The 18325-nt window shown below is 35.4% G+C and overlaps 1 protein-coding gene across 1 annotated transcript in view; it reads left to right on the forward strand.

Annotated features, from left to right (window-relative positions):
• Window positions 1-18325, forward strand: part of DNAJC13 (DnaJ heat shock protein family (Hsp40) member C13) — a 125359-nt gene that overhangs the window by 3195 nt on the left and 103839 nt on the right. Inside the window, exons 2-3 of the mRNA XM_006770201.2 lie at window positions 7387-7392; window positions 13351-13433. Coding sequence (XP_006770264.1) covers window positions 13366-13433 — 68 coding nt within the window. The 5' untranslated portion in view covers window positions 7387-7392; window positions 13351-13365. The remainder of the gene's footprint in view (window positions 1-7386; window positions 7393-13350; window positions 13434-18325) is intronic.

Here is an 18325-nt window from a genome sequence, read left to right on the forward strand (position 1 = left end):
ATTACCCTCCCCCCAAGCTGCGGACCCCCGACGCCCCGGAATCCCACGGACATCCGCCCCGGGCGCCCCTTCGGCCAGCCCTATCCCGCCTTCTGTTTTTGCTTTGTTTTCTGGTTGTCTCTCCTGCTGGGCCCCGCACTCCCCTCTGCACATCCTGAATCCCACGCATCCTTATCCCCTCGGGGCTCCGCCCTCGGGATCCCTGGCCGCCTCCTGCCCCGCCGGAGTGCTGCTCCTGACAGATGCTGGCAACTCTCGTTTCCTGGGCTCCGCGGCCCTCCTTCCCCCCCACCCGTCCCGCATCTACTCTGTCTTTCTTTGTTTAGCTTTGTTTCGTTTTGTTAGGAAATGGGAGGGCACCCACTTCGTTTCTTCTCCAGTCTCCTCCTTTTCCAAAATCAAGGTCCCCCCGGCTTTTCCTTTCTGCGGAGTAGCTCATTCATCGTGGCCTTTCCTTCGCTGTTGTGGTGATTTTTGCCTCTGATGCGGCCTTGGGAGCCGGTGAAGGAGCCCAGGGAAGTGGCTGTGAAACGCAGATGTGATTTAATACACTTAACGAGAGTGCCTTCAGGCTGAAATTATCTCCTGATTTTTAGGGTGCTGAGCTAACCACTCATGTCTGGAGACCGTTTCCTTTATCATTGCTTAGGGCGGGGGAGGGGTGGGGGAGAAGAAAAGTTAAATAATGTACCCCTGATGTGGCAGTGTCTCCTAAAGACGGGGTTTGCGCCCTCTGTGTTTCCCTTGGACCCTGCGCTGATTCCCCTCAAAAAGGAGGGCCCCTGCCCGGTGCTGCTGCCTCTGCGCTGCGAAGGGCTTTATGTCGAATTTTCTTTGGAGCCTCTTGGAGAGTAGTGTCTTCGGGGATTAAAAAAAGTAAAGTTTCAGAATAGTTTTTCAGGACCTGCCCCAGTGACTGTCTTTCTTTCTGTATTTTCTTTCTTTATGGCTCTGATAGATTTCTAGGTTTGAAAGTACTATCTGCAGAGTTTGAGGAAATTGCTTACGGTGGTCAGGTTTTGTAGGATATTCCTAGTATCCTGTGAGTCTAGGAGAATATGAAACAGGACTTGCCTTTTTTTTTTTTTTTAAGAAATTTAGAAAACTACTTGTCAAAAGTTTGGCATCCTAAAAAGACTTGATTTCACTATTCTTTGGTTTCTGAAAAGTGCTTTCTTGCTTGATTTAACTTGTTATATAACAGAAAACCTCATTAACACTTTAAATGTACAGTGAAACAATGTGTAAGAGGCTATGTCTCAAACTTGTGTTTTGTTTTTAATATCGCAATGGGACATTAAGACCTTTTTAAGATAATGTTCCATTATACTCCTAGTTTGGAAATAGGAAGTAGAACATATTAAAGGAGGGAAAGGGGAGTCAGAAGGTTATTCCAAGAAATGTGAAGAACCTTTATACTATAGTATAAAGTTAGACTAAAGTTTGTCGTCTAGTTTATGGAAAGTGCCACCATTTGTATTCCACTGGGAGGCAATGGATATTCCTCTTTTTCTAAAGTGGTAGTAGTAAGTAAATAGTCCAAAAAATTTGATGATTTTTTTTTTACATTGTCGTGAAAAAGTTATGGAATTGTGGAAAGGATGAGTTATTTGTAAGAACTTAATGTTATCCATAAATAAGTAAAAGCTGGTTGCCTATATTGGTGACTATATTGGCTTCATTACATTTGTTAAAATGTTGATAGTGTAGTTAGGTTCTCAGTAGATACTAAATTGTGGTATAAATAAAAAGGGTCTGTTTTAAGTAATTTGGCTCCATTCTTCAAGCAGTTCTACTTACACAGGTGAACTTGAGGCTCCCATTGCACATAACTTTCACCTGTTTTCCTGATTGAAGTACTTAAAATTAGTAAAAACAGGCATACCTTAGTTTACTGCACTTCACAGGTGTTACGTTTTTTACAAGTAGAAGGCAAGGTTCTCCAGCAAAAAGATTACTACTCACTTTAATGCATACTTACTTAATGGCCTTGGTGTGGAACCAAACCTGCGCTATCTCTGAGTTATGCTAGTAGAAGCAAGGCTATGCAGATAAACTAGCAAAAATTTGGTTGTTACTAACAGTTTTAGGTTTAAATGTTGACTGTAATGTTGAGAAGTAATTAAAGAGGAGTTGTTTTGAAAGATAACCTCTAAGTCAGTGCTTCTCAATTTTATCAAAACCAATAAAAACCTCTTTTTTATTCCAAGTAATTGTAACATCTTTTACTATCCTGAAATACTTTAGAAATAATATAACCACTGCGTTTGGCTCTGGGACAAGAGGAAGCTTTTAAAACAAAAAACTGCACTGACTTCAAATTCATGACTTGTTTTTTGAAATCTGTTAAAGAGCTGAGGCCACAGAACAAATCACTAGCCCAAGATTTAAGGACAGAAAGAGTAGACAGAATTCACATTCACTTTTAGACAAAACTGGACACTGGTAAGAGTTCATCTAGAATAGCTGACAGAGTGATGAGGGTCAGTGTACCTTCTTCCAATCTCTGTCCACAAATCTCACTAGGTACCCCTGGAAAAGATGGGGAAGGGCCCTGGGAAGTATTTGTTGTGGTGCTGACATAGAGGAGAGGAACAGCGGCAAAGCTTTTAGGAGGGGCAGAAACTCTGCTTTGATTCTTCCCCTCTGTCTCTTCTATGGAACAAAATCCTTAATCTTTTGAGGGAAGGGCTTCTCTGCGTGCCCTGTTAGTGAGCATTCATTGAGTTGGGGGAAGAAAAAAAAAGGGGAAAGAATCTTCTCCTGGGGAAGGAACACTGAGCCCCAAACTGCAGCCAGGGGATCACACCTTTGAGATCCAGTTACATAAAGTATGCATAAGACTGAATGTTAATGGTAGCACAACAAAGACTGTACCGCCCAATCCCCTGCCACCAAGTTAAGAAGCTTTGAATAACAGGTAACTGCAGAATACTATTAGGAGCAGAACAAGATATACAAAGAGGCACAGCACAAATAATCGGACAGTGCTTTAGTAAACCAACCTCCACAGGAGCCACTGGCTATTGTGCAGGTATTTGAAGCTTCTGGTACACTGAAGATAATCATAGCCACAGCCAATCATAAACCCAGCCCAACTCCTAAACAGATTAACACCCTGCACTAAAGACCTAGCAAAGAAAAGGTGTGCCCATTTCCAGTCACAAAAATTATATGCCTTAGTCTCTGCTGTCCTATGCAACATTTCCAGCTTTCAACAAAAAATTACAAGGCATGCAAAAGGCAAAAAATTATCCCAAGAGAAAGGATAATTATCAGAATTATACTTTAAATAATATAGATGCTGTTATCTGATAAAGGAATTTAAAATGATTATAAATATATTAAAGGTATGAACAGAAAAGTGGAAAACATCCAAGATCAGATGGGTAATTTCATTTGAAAGATGGAAACTATAAGAAACAACCAAAAGGAAATGCTAAAAGTTTCATTACACAATAGAGATGCAGAAAACCTTCAGGCTCATCAGTAGATTTGAACAACCAAGGAAAGAGTCGATGAACTTTTAGATGTCAGTAGTAGAAATTACCCAGCCAAAACACACACACACACGTTAAAAAAACAAAATCCAAGAGCTTGGGGATAGTATCAAACATTTTAATATGTACATAATTAGAATCCCAGAGGAGAAGAAATATTGAAATATCTGAGGAAATACAGAATTTTCCAAAATTAATGTCAGGCATCAAGCCACAGGATCCAAAAAGCTTAGAGAACATGAAGCAGGATAAATACCTGCGCCCCCCCCCCCCAAACACAAGCAAAACACACCTAGATATACTATATTCAAATTGATATAAACAAAGGACAAAGAAAATCTTGAAGGTAGCCAAAGTAAAGAGAAACATTATATACAGAGGAACAAAGATAAAAGTTACAGCAGAGAAACCATGCAAGCAAAGAAACGATTAAATGGTAACTTCAAAGTATTGAAAGAAAAAAAAAAACACAGCAAAAATACCATTCAAAAATGAAGACAAAATATAGACACACTCAAACAAAACCAAGAGAATTCAAAGTATAATATCTTCATTCACATGATAGGTGCATTCCTGGAAAATATATGCATATTAAACTAAAAAACATACTTTGTGGGATAGTTCATTATAAATAGGTGTTGTTGTTTTTTTTTTAACCTATGTGAATGACCATTTGGATATTTGAAAGTTAATTGATGACAGTCCTTCAATCTGAGATTGTCTTGTACATTGAGGGGTATCTAGCCCCATCCACTAAATACTAGTAGTGTTTCTAATAATAGTGTCTCTTATGGGGCCCCAACCATTACTTTAATTCAGAATTTTAATCATTGTTTTTCAGCCCGTTTTTCTGCATCAGCAGTGTTCACATGCTCAGCACATGCCAATCATAGTTCTTAGTCATGAAAATCATAGCAACTCCTTTGAGAATCGTAGATTTAGGAGATATCTTTGTCCCTAGTAACTTAAGCCAACATAGTTGTGATAATTTTTTCTAATTCAAGACAGTTATCTATGCAAAGGTACATTTAAGTGGGGTTCATTCAGTAAGGTGAACATCTAATTTGCTAAGTTCTTTAAAGATATTCTTAACCATTGAACAGGCTACCTATTTGAGTTTTACTTGCACTTTTATGGACTACTTTTGAAAAGAGTGATCTCTAAAACAGTCTAAAATGAGTGGGATTTTGTAGTTTCAGCACTCTAAGTTCTCCTTAGAAGTAGGTCACACTGCCTAAGCAGTGTTCACAATTTGATTTTTTGATGAACAGATTAAAAACAAAAACCCCGAAAGAATCTAAAATAATTATTTTGATGCTCTGATTTTGTATAGTAGAGTGTGAGAACATAAGTGAAGGATTGATAAGGTTATGAGTGTAGGAGACTTTCTAATAAATTCTATACTAATTATATTAAAATTTAAATTCTTATACAAAGATTTCAGACTTGTATTCTTTAGTCACTTAGTGTATGGGGTTTCTCTCTTCCTCAAACTTCTAGTCAAGATACAGAATGTATTTTGGATGTATATCAAATCTTAAATTAGGTAGACTGTCCCCCAACCTTAAGAGTTTCTGGGTTTAATTTTAAAAGTGGAATTTTACTTTTTTTAGTTAACTGATAGATTTGGAAGTGTTCTATAAACTGTGAAGTACTGTGCAGAGATAGGAATAATAGGGCTATTTCTGAGCCAAATTAGAAACCTTTACATTGCTACTTTGTAGTGGGTTAAAGGGAAATTGTAGCAATTAAACTATTTGTCTTTTACTAAATATAAAGAGAACAATGTGTGGATATTAGGATGCTTAAAATTGTAAGTTGTGTTTGTTATATGCTTAGGGAATTTTGTCCCCCACTGTGCATTTACTATAGTGATAGAAAAGTTAAAATACGGCGATTGAAAACCTCTTATACCCAAAAGGGTCTGTTTACAATAATAGAGCAAGATTATTAAGTAGCTGTTTGTGAGCTGATAAATTTATTGAACTAATATAATTGGCTCTTGCATAAGTCAAGTGAGCTTTAAAAATAAATGAAATAAAAATTAGGTCTAAAAAGTTTCAAGAATATGTACAAACAAAAACTATGTAAATTACCAGTACCATTGATTTCACAGACATGCCTAATTGAACTCATTTCTTAGTTCTTTTCAGGTGAATATTTCAAGGCATTTTTAAGTTCTGGGAAGGAAAGAGTCATAATCATGCATCTTGGAAACAATGTTTTTTTTTGTGTTTTTTAACAACTAGATTCATGTCTATTTTGTAAGAAACAAGAATTACTCCCTCAGATAAAATCAGTATACATATGATTAAAATATGAAGAACATACCTTCTTGAATATTTGATTTATATTGAGTAGGTAAAGCCAACAAAATTAACTGCTGTGGTATATATGCTTGCCCCTTTCCTCATTAAGATATTACGTATTAACGGTGTTTCTTCGGATTTAGGGGTTGCTTTTGAATTTCTCTTGCCCTTTAATTTCATGAACATGTATCCAGTTTCTAATAGAAAAGGAATAGGTTTTTAAAAAAGGAATACGGGGATCTTAGATAATTTTGTCCAACTCCATGGTGGTGGAAGGATTTTAAAAAGTATTTTGCCGAAACCGGTTTGGCTCAGTGGATAGAGCGTCGACCTGCGGACTGAAAGGTCCCAGGTTCGATTCTGGTCAAGGGCATGTACCTGGGTTGCGGGCACATCCCCAGTGGGAGATGTGCAGGAGGCAGCTGATCGATGTTTCTCTCTCATCGATGTTTCTAACTCTCTATCTCTCTCCCTTCCTCTCTGTAAAAAAATCAATAAAATATATTTTTTAAAAAAGTATTTTGACATGACAGATAATGCAAACGTTTCAGTGTTATAACTTCTGAGTAATTATTTGGAGATATGATTGGCAGCTTAAATTTGATACTACCACTGGCTCTCTCTCTAACAACATTATCTCTGGAGATAGGGATTCTTCAGCAAGAGAGCTAAAGTGAAATGTACTAAAACCTTTGTAATCTGTTTTATGGCTGTTTAACATAGGTTATTGTACACATTACACATACTGATTTCTTGCTTATTTAGAAGGAAATGCTTTTGCCTATACTTGAGTTACATATTAAAGCATGAAGCTGAAAATTAAAAACAGGTTAAAGTTTATAGCACTTTTTCACCATACACAGCACATTCTATCTAAGACAGTCTAGTTGTAGCTTTTAATCTGGGTAAAAATTAATGTTCTGTTAACTATATTTTTTACCTTTTTTTTTTGAAACTGAACTAACTTGCTGATATAATTCACTTAGATTTTGAAGCCAGTTGCAAATAAAAGTAGGTCTTTAAGAAGCCAGTAATAAGGGGTTCTCTCCTCAGTTATTACTCAAAATTAATCACTCAAAGGATTAGCCTTTGCCTTAGCAATGGTTCTTCTTCCCTCTGCATTTTCAATAGGTTATTCCTATCATGTGAATATCTACCACATTTTCAGATGTAGTTTTACAATGTAGCAGAAAAAGTATTTCTCTTGTAGATTTAGGTCAGAAAATAAAGGCAAAGGCAATTTCCCCAACATAAAAAAGTTTTTACCCATAGCCAAGATGGAAGAACTTTACATTAGATATCCATATACTCACCTCCAAAATTCTTACATTAATATTTCACTATACTTGCTTTAATACATATCCATCTTAGTTTTTGATGCATTTCAAGACAAACTCTTGTTTCTAATTCATTATTTGAGAACAAAATTAATGATGAAAGAGTTTATTTTTTCACTAGAGGCCCGGTGCAAGAAATTCATGCACTTGGGGCATCCCTCAGCCCGGCCTGTACCCTCTCACAGTCCGGGACCCTTTGGGAAATGTCCAATTGCCGGCTTAGGGGGAATCGAGCCTAAGCCCGCAGTTAGACATCCCTTTTGCAGTCTGGGACCCCTCGCTCCTTACCGCCTGACTGCAGGGGAGGCGCGAGAGGCTCCTGCTACCACTCCTGCGCTTGTCAGCTGTGAGCCCAGCTTCCACAGAAGAAGCACACTGACTACCAGAGGGCAGCTCCTGTGTTGAGCGTCTACCCCATGGTGGTCAGTGCGCTTCATAGAGACTGGTCATTCCGCCCATCGTTCAGCTGTTTGGTCGATTTGCATATTAGGGTTTTACTATATAGGATAGGCTATATGGACTCAAAGTGGAAAAATTACTACCATATCTGCTCTCAGGAAGTTTTTGTATTTTTGTAAAAATCAGTTCCCGTTGGTCATGCAAAATATATGTTTTAGAACATATTGCCTTTATTAATGCCAATTCATTCATTCATTAATGTATTATTTTATGAGTACATACTCATTCATTTTTGGCTAAATGACTGTTTACTTAACTAACATAAGCTACATATATACACTTAATTTTACTTTTCGTGCAAATTCTTTTGCTTAAGCCCAGCTATAATCTTCCTGGGTTCCTGTGATGTTTAGTCCTTCATCTTGTTTTCTGTTCTTAGTGTTAATTTGATGTAGGCTTCTGCTTAGTGGACTCTCAAGTCCTGCAATTTTGTGTGAAAATCGTATCTTCTACAAGATCATTCTCATTTTATCCATAAATGATCTTAAATGGATTCTGAGTTTTACTGCCAGTCATTAGTTAGATAATGTGAGAACATTAAATATTGTTTGAAAGCATAAAGCAAGGGAGTTCATTGAAAAAAGTGAATGTAGCCAAAATGCTGTATTGCCCTCAATTTGACTGTTTAACCCTTAGAATTAAGTATTTCTCTCAAAAGAATAAACTGAGAAGTTGCAAAAAAGTTCTTTTAGTGTTGTAATCATAGGATATAGAATGAAAACAATGGAAGTTGACTTGCAAAAATTGGAAATACTTTCAATGTGATTTAGTTAAAATTGGCATGTGAACTTGAGTTTTTCTCATCAAAAAGATGGGTAGGTCTTTGAGAATTTGAAGTGGGACACTTGCAGAAGTAAAGGAGATGAAATTTAAGTGATTAGTTTGAATAAATTCTTATTAATTTAAATGGTATCTAAACAACTGGCAGGATGGCAAATGCTGGTGATATGGCTTCTACCAAGGTCTCATCCAACAATTCTTATATTTTTTTTGGTTAGACAGTTTATTGCTGTTTATAGAATGTGCCTATTAGTGATGATTGCTATGATCTGCTTGATGATTGAGCTGCTGGATAATAAAAATTGTGAAGATGTTCATCAATATTAATTGGAGTTATGGTTGCTTAAGAGTTTTTGCCTGCAAGAGCAACACTTAGAACCACTTTTAGAGTTTGTTAAAGAAATACGAAGGAGAAGATAATGAATAGAGGTTAAATTTTAAAATATTAAGTTGGTTTCATGTAAAGAAACATTTCCAATAATTAAGATTCCAAATGTCTAAGTGGGTATATTTAAACTGTAGTAAATAAGATTGACTTGTAAAATAGTAGTCCTTTGTAGGAATAAAGTTGAAATAAAGTGATGTTTAAATATTAGGTTATAATTGACTTAGATAATATTTAAAAATTTCACCTACCATGATATGCCTGATCATATATATTTTTTCCTCTTAAATGTTTTGGGAAATATAAATTTTAAAGAACAAAATAACAATAAAGTAATGACACCCTTTGTGTACTCCACCCAGTTTAAGAGGGATAATATATTGGTGTATTTTTGAAAGAGTAGGTAAAAACCATGAGTACTGATTAAATCAACATACAACACTGTATTTTTAAAGGTAAAAATCCTAGGTGATAAACATTGGTGATATACATTGAGTAGTCCGATGATTGAAATTAATAGATAAAAGAAGACTTAGAATCAAGTAATTTAATAATGATAACTTGTGCCAAGAATGCCTTAAGGTGTACAGGGGTCTATAAGTAATATTTTTATTGATTTCAGAGAGGACGGGAGAGGGAGAGAGAAATAGAAACATCAGTAATGGGAGAATCATTGATCAACAGCCTCCTGCATGCCCCACACGGGGGGATCAAGCCCGCATCCCGGGCATATGCCCTGAACAGGAATTGAACTGTGACCTTCTATAGGTCAATAATCAATCACTGAGCCATTCCAGCTGGGCTATAAGTAAGCTTGAAAATGAAAGTGGTAATAGAAATACTCAAAACAACTATTGCATATCTAGGGTAATATATTTAAAGTACAGTAATGATTATTATGGCTGCAGTTAATAGTTTTGAGTGCTTATTCTGAGCCAAGCATCACACTAATTCCTTTATTCAAGTTATCTCATTTAGTCCTCACCACAGCCCTTTGAGACAAGTATTGTCATCTACATTTTAGGAATTGAACCCGAAACCTTTTTGGTGCATGGGACAATGCTCCATTCCTAAACCTGTTTTAATTCTTTTCCTAAAAGATCTTATTGAATTACATATTCTCTTAAATCATTGATAACCTATAAGGTCATTCTTTAGTTTTTTTTTATTTTTTAAAAATTATTCTTAAGTTTGCTTTGTTGTGAGATTATCTTGCTTCTTTCCCAACCCCTTATTCCCCATCCCCACCCCTGGACTCCTCAGGATATATTAGGCATCTCTGTTCTTTCTGGGTCATACCCTAAGTTCCCTGTGACTGTCATTTAAAAATCTTGTTATTTTCCTCTCATTTTCATTTTCAAGTTTCTCAATGATATCAACCAGTCTTTACTCAAACACATTTTCTTGTCCGTTTTCCTAAAATAGGCCCTTGGTAGAGTCAGTCATTCCGATGTCGTAAGTTATGGACTAGGAATCCAAATTCCACTCTTTGATATTATTCATTCACCTTTTCTGTTCTCCTTTTTCTTCCATTGTTCCAAACTTCAGTTATAGTAAGGGAAAAATATCTGTAGACCGATATATTTCACTTTTGGGGCATGTTCTCAGAAATCCTATATTTTATTTCAGCAATATTATCTGCTGCAAATGATTCAGAAGGCAGGGATAATGTTTGCTGGTTTAATAAGTTTTGGTTAGCTGCCTATGTCAGTCATTCCAGATAACATGGTTCAGAAAAAAAGAAAACAACACTCCAACTGGCAAGACTATATTTAGCTATTTCCATACATACTTAGAGGAAGATGTCAGTTGACTGTTAAGAGAAATTTCCTCTCTGGTAACAATAAAGGTTTCTCTAAACTTGCTGTTACTTGTGGTTGTTCTCTTATTGTTCCTCAGAGCATGAATTGATGCTTTTCCAGAAAGTTTGGTAAAACCTTGTTTGGGAGGAGTATCTCTTTAGAGAGCATCAGAATTTCCCATAAGATTGTTGCATTTCACTCAGTCACTGAGCACCTGTTTTTTGTCAGACATTCTTGTAGGCTCTGGGGATATATATTACACACACACACATACACATAGATGCTTAACACAAAAATACCTCTCTGGATATTCTAGTAGAATTAGTTGAAAGATAAATATAGTAAATTGCACATTAAACTATGAAATGAAAGGTGCTATGGAGGAAAAATGAGAGGAGTCAGACGGAATAGAGAGTGTAGAATGAGGAGGGTGGTTACAGATTAAAACAAGATAGTAAGGATAGGCCTCATGCTAAAGGTGACATTTGAACACAGATTTGAGGTGAAGATGTGAGCCATATAGGTATCTAAAGGAAGAGCATTCTACATAGAGTACAGAAGTCCTCATTAATTTGCTAATACAAAGACAAGTAAGAGGAATGAAGAAAGCAACTTCAAAATGTTTTTATCACTTAAGTATATTCCCAAGAGAAATGAAAACATGTACATGAAAATTGAATGTTTAGAGCAGTGTGATTGATAATAGCCAAAAAGTAGAAGCAACACCAATTTTCATCAACTGATGAATGGGTAAAAAAAAAAAAGGTGGTATTATACATACACTAGAACAGAGGTTCTCAACCTGTGGGTTGCAACCCCTTTGGGGGTCAAACGACCCTTTCACAGGGGTCGCCTAAGACCATCCGAAAACACATATATAATTACATATTGTTTTTGTGATTAATCACTATGCCTTAATTATGTTCAATTTGTAACAATGAAAATACATCATGCATATCAGATATTTACATTACGATTCATAACAGTAGCAAAATTAAAGTTATGAAGTAGCAACGAAAATAATGTTATGGTTGGGAGTCACCACAACATGAGGAACTGTATTTAAGGGTCGCAGCATTAGGAAGGTTGAGGACCACTGCGCTAGAAGGAAACTAATTTATTCCAGAATATGGATAAACTTTGAAAATGTTATGCTAAGTGAAAGAAGCCAGTCACAAAGACCACATATTGCATGATTCCATTTATATGAGATGTCCAAAATAGCAAACCCATAGTGACAGAAAGTAGATTAGTGGATGTCAGGTGCTGGGAGTAAAGGGGAATGGAGAGGGACTGCTAACAGGGTTTCTTTTTGGGGTGATAAAAAAAAGTTCTAAAAATAGTGTTGGTGGTTGTAGAGCTCAACATACTAATCCCCCCCCCCATTATACACTTTAAAAGGGTGAATTGTATGGTAGATGAATGGTTTCAAAAATAGTTATAAAAATGTTTTTTGAAAGAAAATGGTTTTAATTATAAAAAGAATACTTACTTGGTTAAAAAAAGTTAGATCAGTGTATAAAGATAGAAAAAAAAGGTTAATTGAATCATACAGCCATTCAGTTTACATTATTGGCACTTTGGGATGAATCTTAAAATACTTTTTAGAATGCATTTCTAGTTATTAAGGGTAGGAAAAAATAAGCAAGTCACAAAAGAAGAAACAAATGGCCATATTCATTTTAAACTTTTATTCAGTATGTAGTAAATGATGTAGTATTTTTAAAATTTGTCATCGCTCTTTTATTAGTAGCCAGTTCAAACAATTTATCCTGTAAACTTAGCTAAATTTAAATTTTTTCATGAAATAAATGGATTCTGGATTTTATAGACTTCAGAGTTACAATCTACAGACTAATCAACTTAAGTGTAAAATAGTGCACATAACATGGTCCTTCTGCATGAAGCTGTTTGGAACTTCATATGATGTGTGATTCATCACACAAGTTCGACAGTCCTGAACTGTTCTATATATTGTTTAACCAGAGGAGTTTCTAACCAAACTGCTCAAAAAATTTGAATTTCAACACATACTCTCAATTTCTGTACTTGTTCTGGTATAGTATTCACACAATGGAATATGATGTAGCCATAAAAATCATTTTCACAGAGAATATTTAATTTCATGGCGAAAATGGGTTAAGCAGTAGGAATGATAATCTCAATTTTGTTTTGTTTTTTTAAAAAAGCCACCTATTTTTCCTAAATAGAAGATGGGAGGGTACAATAATTATCTGTGGATGCTAGGAAGAAAGATTATTTATGAACATTTTAGATTTTTACTGCAGACATGCATTACTTTTAAAACGAGATTTTGGTTATATTTAAATCTTTACAATAGCTTGCCTTAAAGTGACAGCAAAGGGCTGCCACTTAGCACCTCAACAAAAACCTTTCCCATTGATTTATCAGTTGGCAAACATTTCCAAGTGCCTATCATGTGCCAAGGCATTGTTTGGCAATGCGAGATTTAAACATTCATTTACTTGAACATTTTTTATTAGATCACTACACTTGGAATATTGATAGAGGGCAGCTCTTGTCCTCAGGAAGCCCAGTGCAATGGCGGAGAGCAGACAGTCACAATATGGTGTGCTAAAGGCTGTAATACAGAGTTGAATAGATCATCCCCTCTCCTTTAAAACCTATGGTCTAGTAGAAAAAGTTGTGTCTTAAAATCAGTACCATATGGCAGACTATAAAAGTGTGATATGAGAGATTCAGGAAAAACTCTAAGGATAACTCTGTAATAAATTCTCACTCATATTTTTATCTTCCAGGTTTCAGCACAAAATGAACATAATCAGGGAAAATAAGGATTTGGCATGTTTCTACACAACAAAACATTCGTGGAGGGGAAAGTATGTATTTCTGTTGGTGTTATTTTCCTTTGCTTCTATAAAGTATTATTGTAAACATTACTCTTTCAATATTTTGAGTTGTACCACACAACTCATTAATGCCATTCAGCCCTTTCTCAAAAGCATCTGTGCATATTTCATACCACGATGCTACATTTGGAATACTTACTGCTCTTTTTTCTTTTGACATTTCTGGTTTTCTTTGTCTGTCTTGGCAAGGAGTTTGGTAAGAATTAAAAATAACAGTTAAAAGGAAAATAAGCCAGTTATCCAAACCCTCTTGATTGCTATCACTTAATGTTGAGGTTATGCAGTAGTAACATAGTGTTAACTTCACAACTTTATCACCCAGATAATAGCCTGTATATGATCAACACATTTTCATGTCTATTTGACTGTCAGAGAAAATATATCAATAGTGCATCTTGTAATCATTTTTAGGTGTGTATTGAAATTTAAAAATTGGATTTGATCTTTTCTTTTGCATGGGAGGGGGCAGTGACATATTTTAGTAGCTTGCCAGGTCAGACTAAGGTGTAGATGCTTTGTTTCCTTTTTGTAAAATGGATGGTAATTCCTGCCCTTCAAATTGCTCTAAGGATTAGATGACATGATATGAACTGTATGAAGGTTTTAAAATTCTGCCTTAAACACAGTGAGTATTCAATGAATAGCACCTGTTGTTGACCATTAGGAAAAAAGTTTAGTCTCTTGTTCTTTTGAATAGTAATAATTAAAATGATGTGCCACATTTTGACAAATAGGTGACTACATTATTCTAGATAAGTCCTCATATAGACAAAACATGACGTGTACAAAGCCATTAACTTTAGTGTTTGTTCTTAACTTCATTTTTTAGGTAACAGTGTGGTAACTTAGAATGGTGCAACATCTGAATTCCGTAGCGTTTCTGGTTTTCATAGGCAAACTGACTATAATTTTGAAAGATTTGAGTGTTTTGTTTCCTTTTGGTAGTTCAATTGTATGAGCTCCTAAAATAGACAGCATAATTGTTATCCTTGACATTTTTTTTCCAGTTAATTTCATTGAGCAAAGTTAGAAAATTGGCATATTCAGGGTAATATGAGTCTCTTTAGTTCTGTAAGCAGCTTTAGATAGTTTGTATATTTAAATGATCTTTACTTTTCCTCAAGTGATAGATTGCTCTGATTATCATAATGTAACTTATGTTTTTAATACAATTATAGTTTGCTGATTCATTAATGCTAAAGAACAAACTTACTGTAATATTTTTTGCTTTGTGAGCTTGTCAGTAATTGTGATCATCTGGAAATTATTTTTTTAATGTTCTTAGAAAGTAGTGACTAAGACTTACGACAGTGTTCCTTTTCTTCTTTTTTTATAATAATTTGGAGCAGAACTATTTCTGTTCCCTCATCACAATTCCTTGCTTTCATCATTCAAACCTTGAAACCTTTTTTAAATTTATAACAGCTTTATTAAGATATAATTTATACAATATAAAATTCATCCTTTTAAAATGTATAATTTAATGAACCATCTCTACTAACCGTTTTCAGAACATCTTCATAAACGCCAAAAAACAAACAAACATAAAAAAACGCCTCTAAAAATATTAGCAATTACTTCCCTTTTCTTCCCAGCATCTGGCAGTTACTAATCTACGTTCTGTCTCTGGATTTCCTTATTTAGGACATCTCATGTAAATGGAATCATAAGATATGTGGTCTTTTGTGACTATCTTCTTTCATTTAATATGTTTTCAAGGTTTATCCCTGTTGTAATATGTGACAGTACTTTCTTTTTATTCCCAAATAATATTCTGTCGTATAAATATGCCACATTTTTTATCCATTCATCAGTTAATGGACATTTATATGTTGCCACTTTACCTTGAATAGTGCTGCTATAAATGTTAATGTACAAGTTTGTGAGTGAATCTATATTTCCAGTTCTCTTGGGAACATACCTAGGAGTGGAATTGATGTTACATGGAGTTATATGGTAATGTGACGTTTAACTTTTTGAGGAAGAGCCAAGTGACTACAGCATTTTTCTGTCCTATCATCAATGTATGAAGAATCCAATTTCTCCACATCCTTACCAACACTTGTGATTGTTTATCTTTTTTTATTTTAGCTATCCTAATGGCTATGAAGTAGTATCTTATTGTTTATTTCCCTTATGACTAAGCATCTTTTCATGTGCTTATTTGTCATTTGTGCATCTTTCATGAAATGTCTTTTCAAATCATTTACCCGTTTTTTAATTGGATTATTTGCCTTTTTAATGTTGAGTTGTAAGAGTTCTCTATATATTCTGAATACAAATCCCTTATCAGATATCTATATATTCTGAATACAAATCCCTTATCAGATATATGATTTGGTAATATTTTCTCCTATTCTGTGGGTTGTCTTTTTACTTTCTTGATAGTATTTTTTGAAGCACAGAGTTGATTTGGATGATTCAGTGTATCTGTTTTTTTCTTTTGCCATTTGCGCTTCTGTTATCATATCTAAGAAACCATTACCTAATTGAAACCATCTACTAATCTAAGGTCTCAAAAATTGACTCCTATGTTTTCTTCTAAGAGTTATAGCTTTGATTTTGGGTTAATTTTTCTATATAGTATGAAGTAGGGATCTGGCTTCATTCTTTTATATATGGATATCCATTTGTTCCAGCATCATTTATTGAAAAGAGTATTCTTTCTCCATTGAATTGTTTTGACATTGTTGTCAAAAACCAATTGACCATAGCTTTGGCTGAGTAGAGCATTGTCCCATACACTGAAAGGTTGCAGGTTTGATTCCCATGTGTTCAAAGCACTTAGCTAGGTTGCGGGTTCGATCCCTGGTTGGGGCGTGTACAGTAGGCAACCAATCGATGTTTCTCTTGTCGATGTTTCTCTTTCTTTCCCTTCCTCTCTCTCTAAAATGGGCATGTCCTTAGGTGAGGATTAAAAAAATCATTTGACCATAAATATAAATGTAAAGGTTTATTCCTGAACTCTCAATTCTATTCCATTGGACTATATGCCTATCCTTATGCCAGTACCATTCTGTCTTGATTACTGTAGCTTTGTACTAAATTTGAAACTGGGAAGTTTGAGGTTCCAACTTTATTCATTTTCAAGATTATTTTGGCTGTTCTGGATTTCTTGCATTTCCATATGAATTTTAGAGTCAGCTGGTCAGTTTTACAAAAAAGGCATCTGGGATTTTGATAGGGATTGCATTAAATCTGTAGATCAATTAGGGGATTATTGCCACCTTAACAGTATTAAGTCTTCTGATCCATGAACAAGGGATGCCTTTCATTTGTTTAGATCTTTAAAATTTCTTTCAATAGTGTTTTGTTGTTTTCAGAGCTAAAAAGCACTTTTATTTGCATAAAAGAGTGAAGTTTCCATTTTGGCCTAAGCAAGCTATTTCTGATAGGAAGGAACAGTGCAGATTCACTGTGGAAAACTTCAGAGTAATGTTCAAAATACAGGTTTTAAGTTTTTTTCTGGATGGAAATTACAAGTGAAATTTACCTATGGATGACTTTTATATTTGCATAGATTAATTGTAGCAATTGGGGCTCTGAATTTAAGAGTAGCATTTTAGTATCTGAACAGGATTTTAACTTCAGTACATTAAACAATGTGGTGATCAGTCCTTGAAATTCAGTGGCAGAGCCCACTACCTTCCTAGATAGTCGGCTTCATAGATAGTCTGTATAATGGCTAGATAGAGTAAATTTTAAGAAGAGTTGAGGTAGTGAAACTGATTTTCCAAGTGGAGTTTGACTAAAATCAGAGTATCCTGATAATACAGCCAGAGGAATTATCAATTTGTCTGTTGTTTTAAATACGAATGTATGAGAGCTTAGAGAGGTTAAACAAATTATCAGAGGATATATAGAAAGTGAGTTGTCCAGACAGCATTCGAACCTAGGCAGGGTGATTCTAGAGCTGGTGGGCTTAACTATTAAGCTTTAACACCTCCTTTAGCAATGCTTACCACTGATGCCTGTGCCATGCCAGCACAGCCAAGGGTTCGGTGAGCCTGAGGCGGGGCAGCAAAGGATAAAAGAAAAGACAAAGAATATAGCTGGGGCCCGGTGGATCTCCTGTGCCTGGATGAGGCTACAGAGAAGGGTCCAGCCAGCAAGCCGAGGCTTTATTTTATAGTCAAAGAAAAACAAGGTAGTGGTCAACATAGGTTACAATGTTCTTGTGAGTTTCACTTGTTTTGGCAGCACTTGCTTCATCTCCCAAAGCCCATTAGCTATCCAGAAAGGAGCTAGGGCGCGGCCATAAGATCAAGCTTAATTATGCTAAGAGGGCTCTGCCCTCTAAGCTGGGACTTGTTTGATTCTGCCACAGGTCAGTCTGAGGCTTAACTCTAGGGCTGCTCCCTACAGATGCCCTCTTTGAGAAACCTTGTATTTCAGTTATCCTTAGTTTCATGTGATGGACTAAAATTCTAGTTCAAATAACTGGATTCTCAAACTTTTAATAATTAAAAAGTCTAGATTTTGTGAGAAACCTAAAGGCTACTAGAGATTTGGTGGCCAAAACTTATTTTAAAATCGTTGAAGGAACTAGGGTGTTCCACCTAGCAAAGATAATTCAAATGGAAAGTCTGATTGACAGAAAAATTAGGTATGTTCATATAGGCCTAACCAATGGACACAGACAACAGGTCATAACTACTGGAAACATAATGATACTAACTACAATTAGTTCAGTGACTAGTGGAGTTTTGAGACACTTTTCCTATTATTCAATCAGCAGAATAATAGCAATTGGAATGGGTAACATTTATCAATTGTAAACAATAAGCGACAAGCACTTTATATGAATTATTTCTTATAATCTTCTCCTTGTGAGTTAGGTATATATATATATATATATATAT

This window comes from Myotis davidii, unplaced genomic scaffold (genome assembly GCF_000327345.1).
Source record: "Myotis davidii unplaced genomic scaffold, ASM32734v1 scaffold962, whole genome shotgun sequence".
In the NCBI taxonomy this organism is placed as follows: Eukaryota; Metazoa; Chordata; class Mammalia; order Chiroptera; family Vespertilionidae; genus Myotis; species Myotis davidii.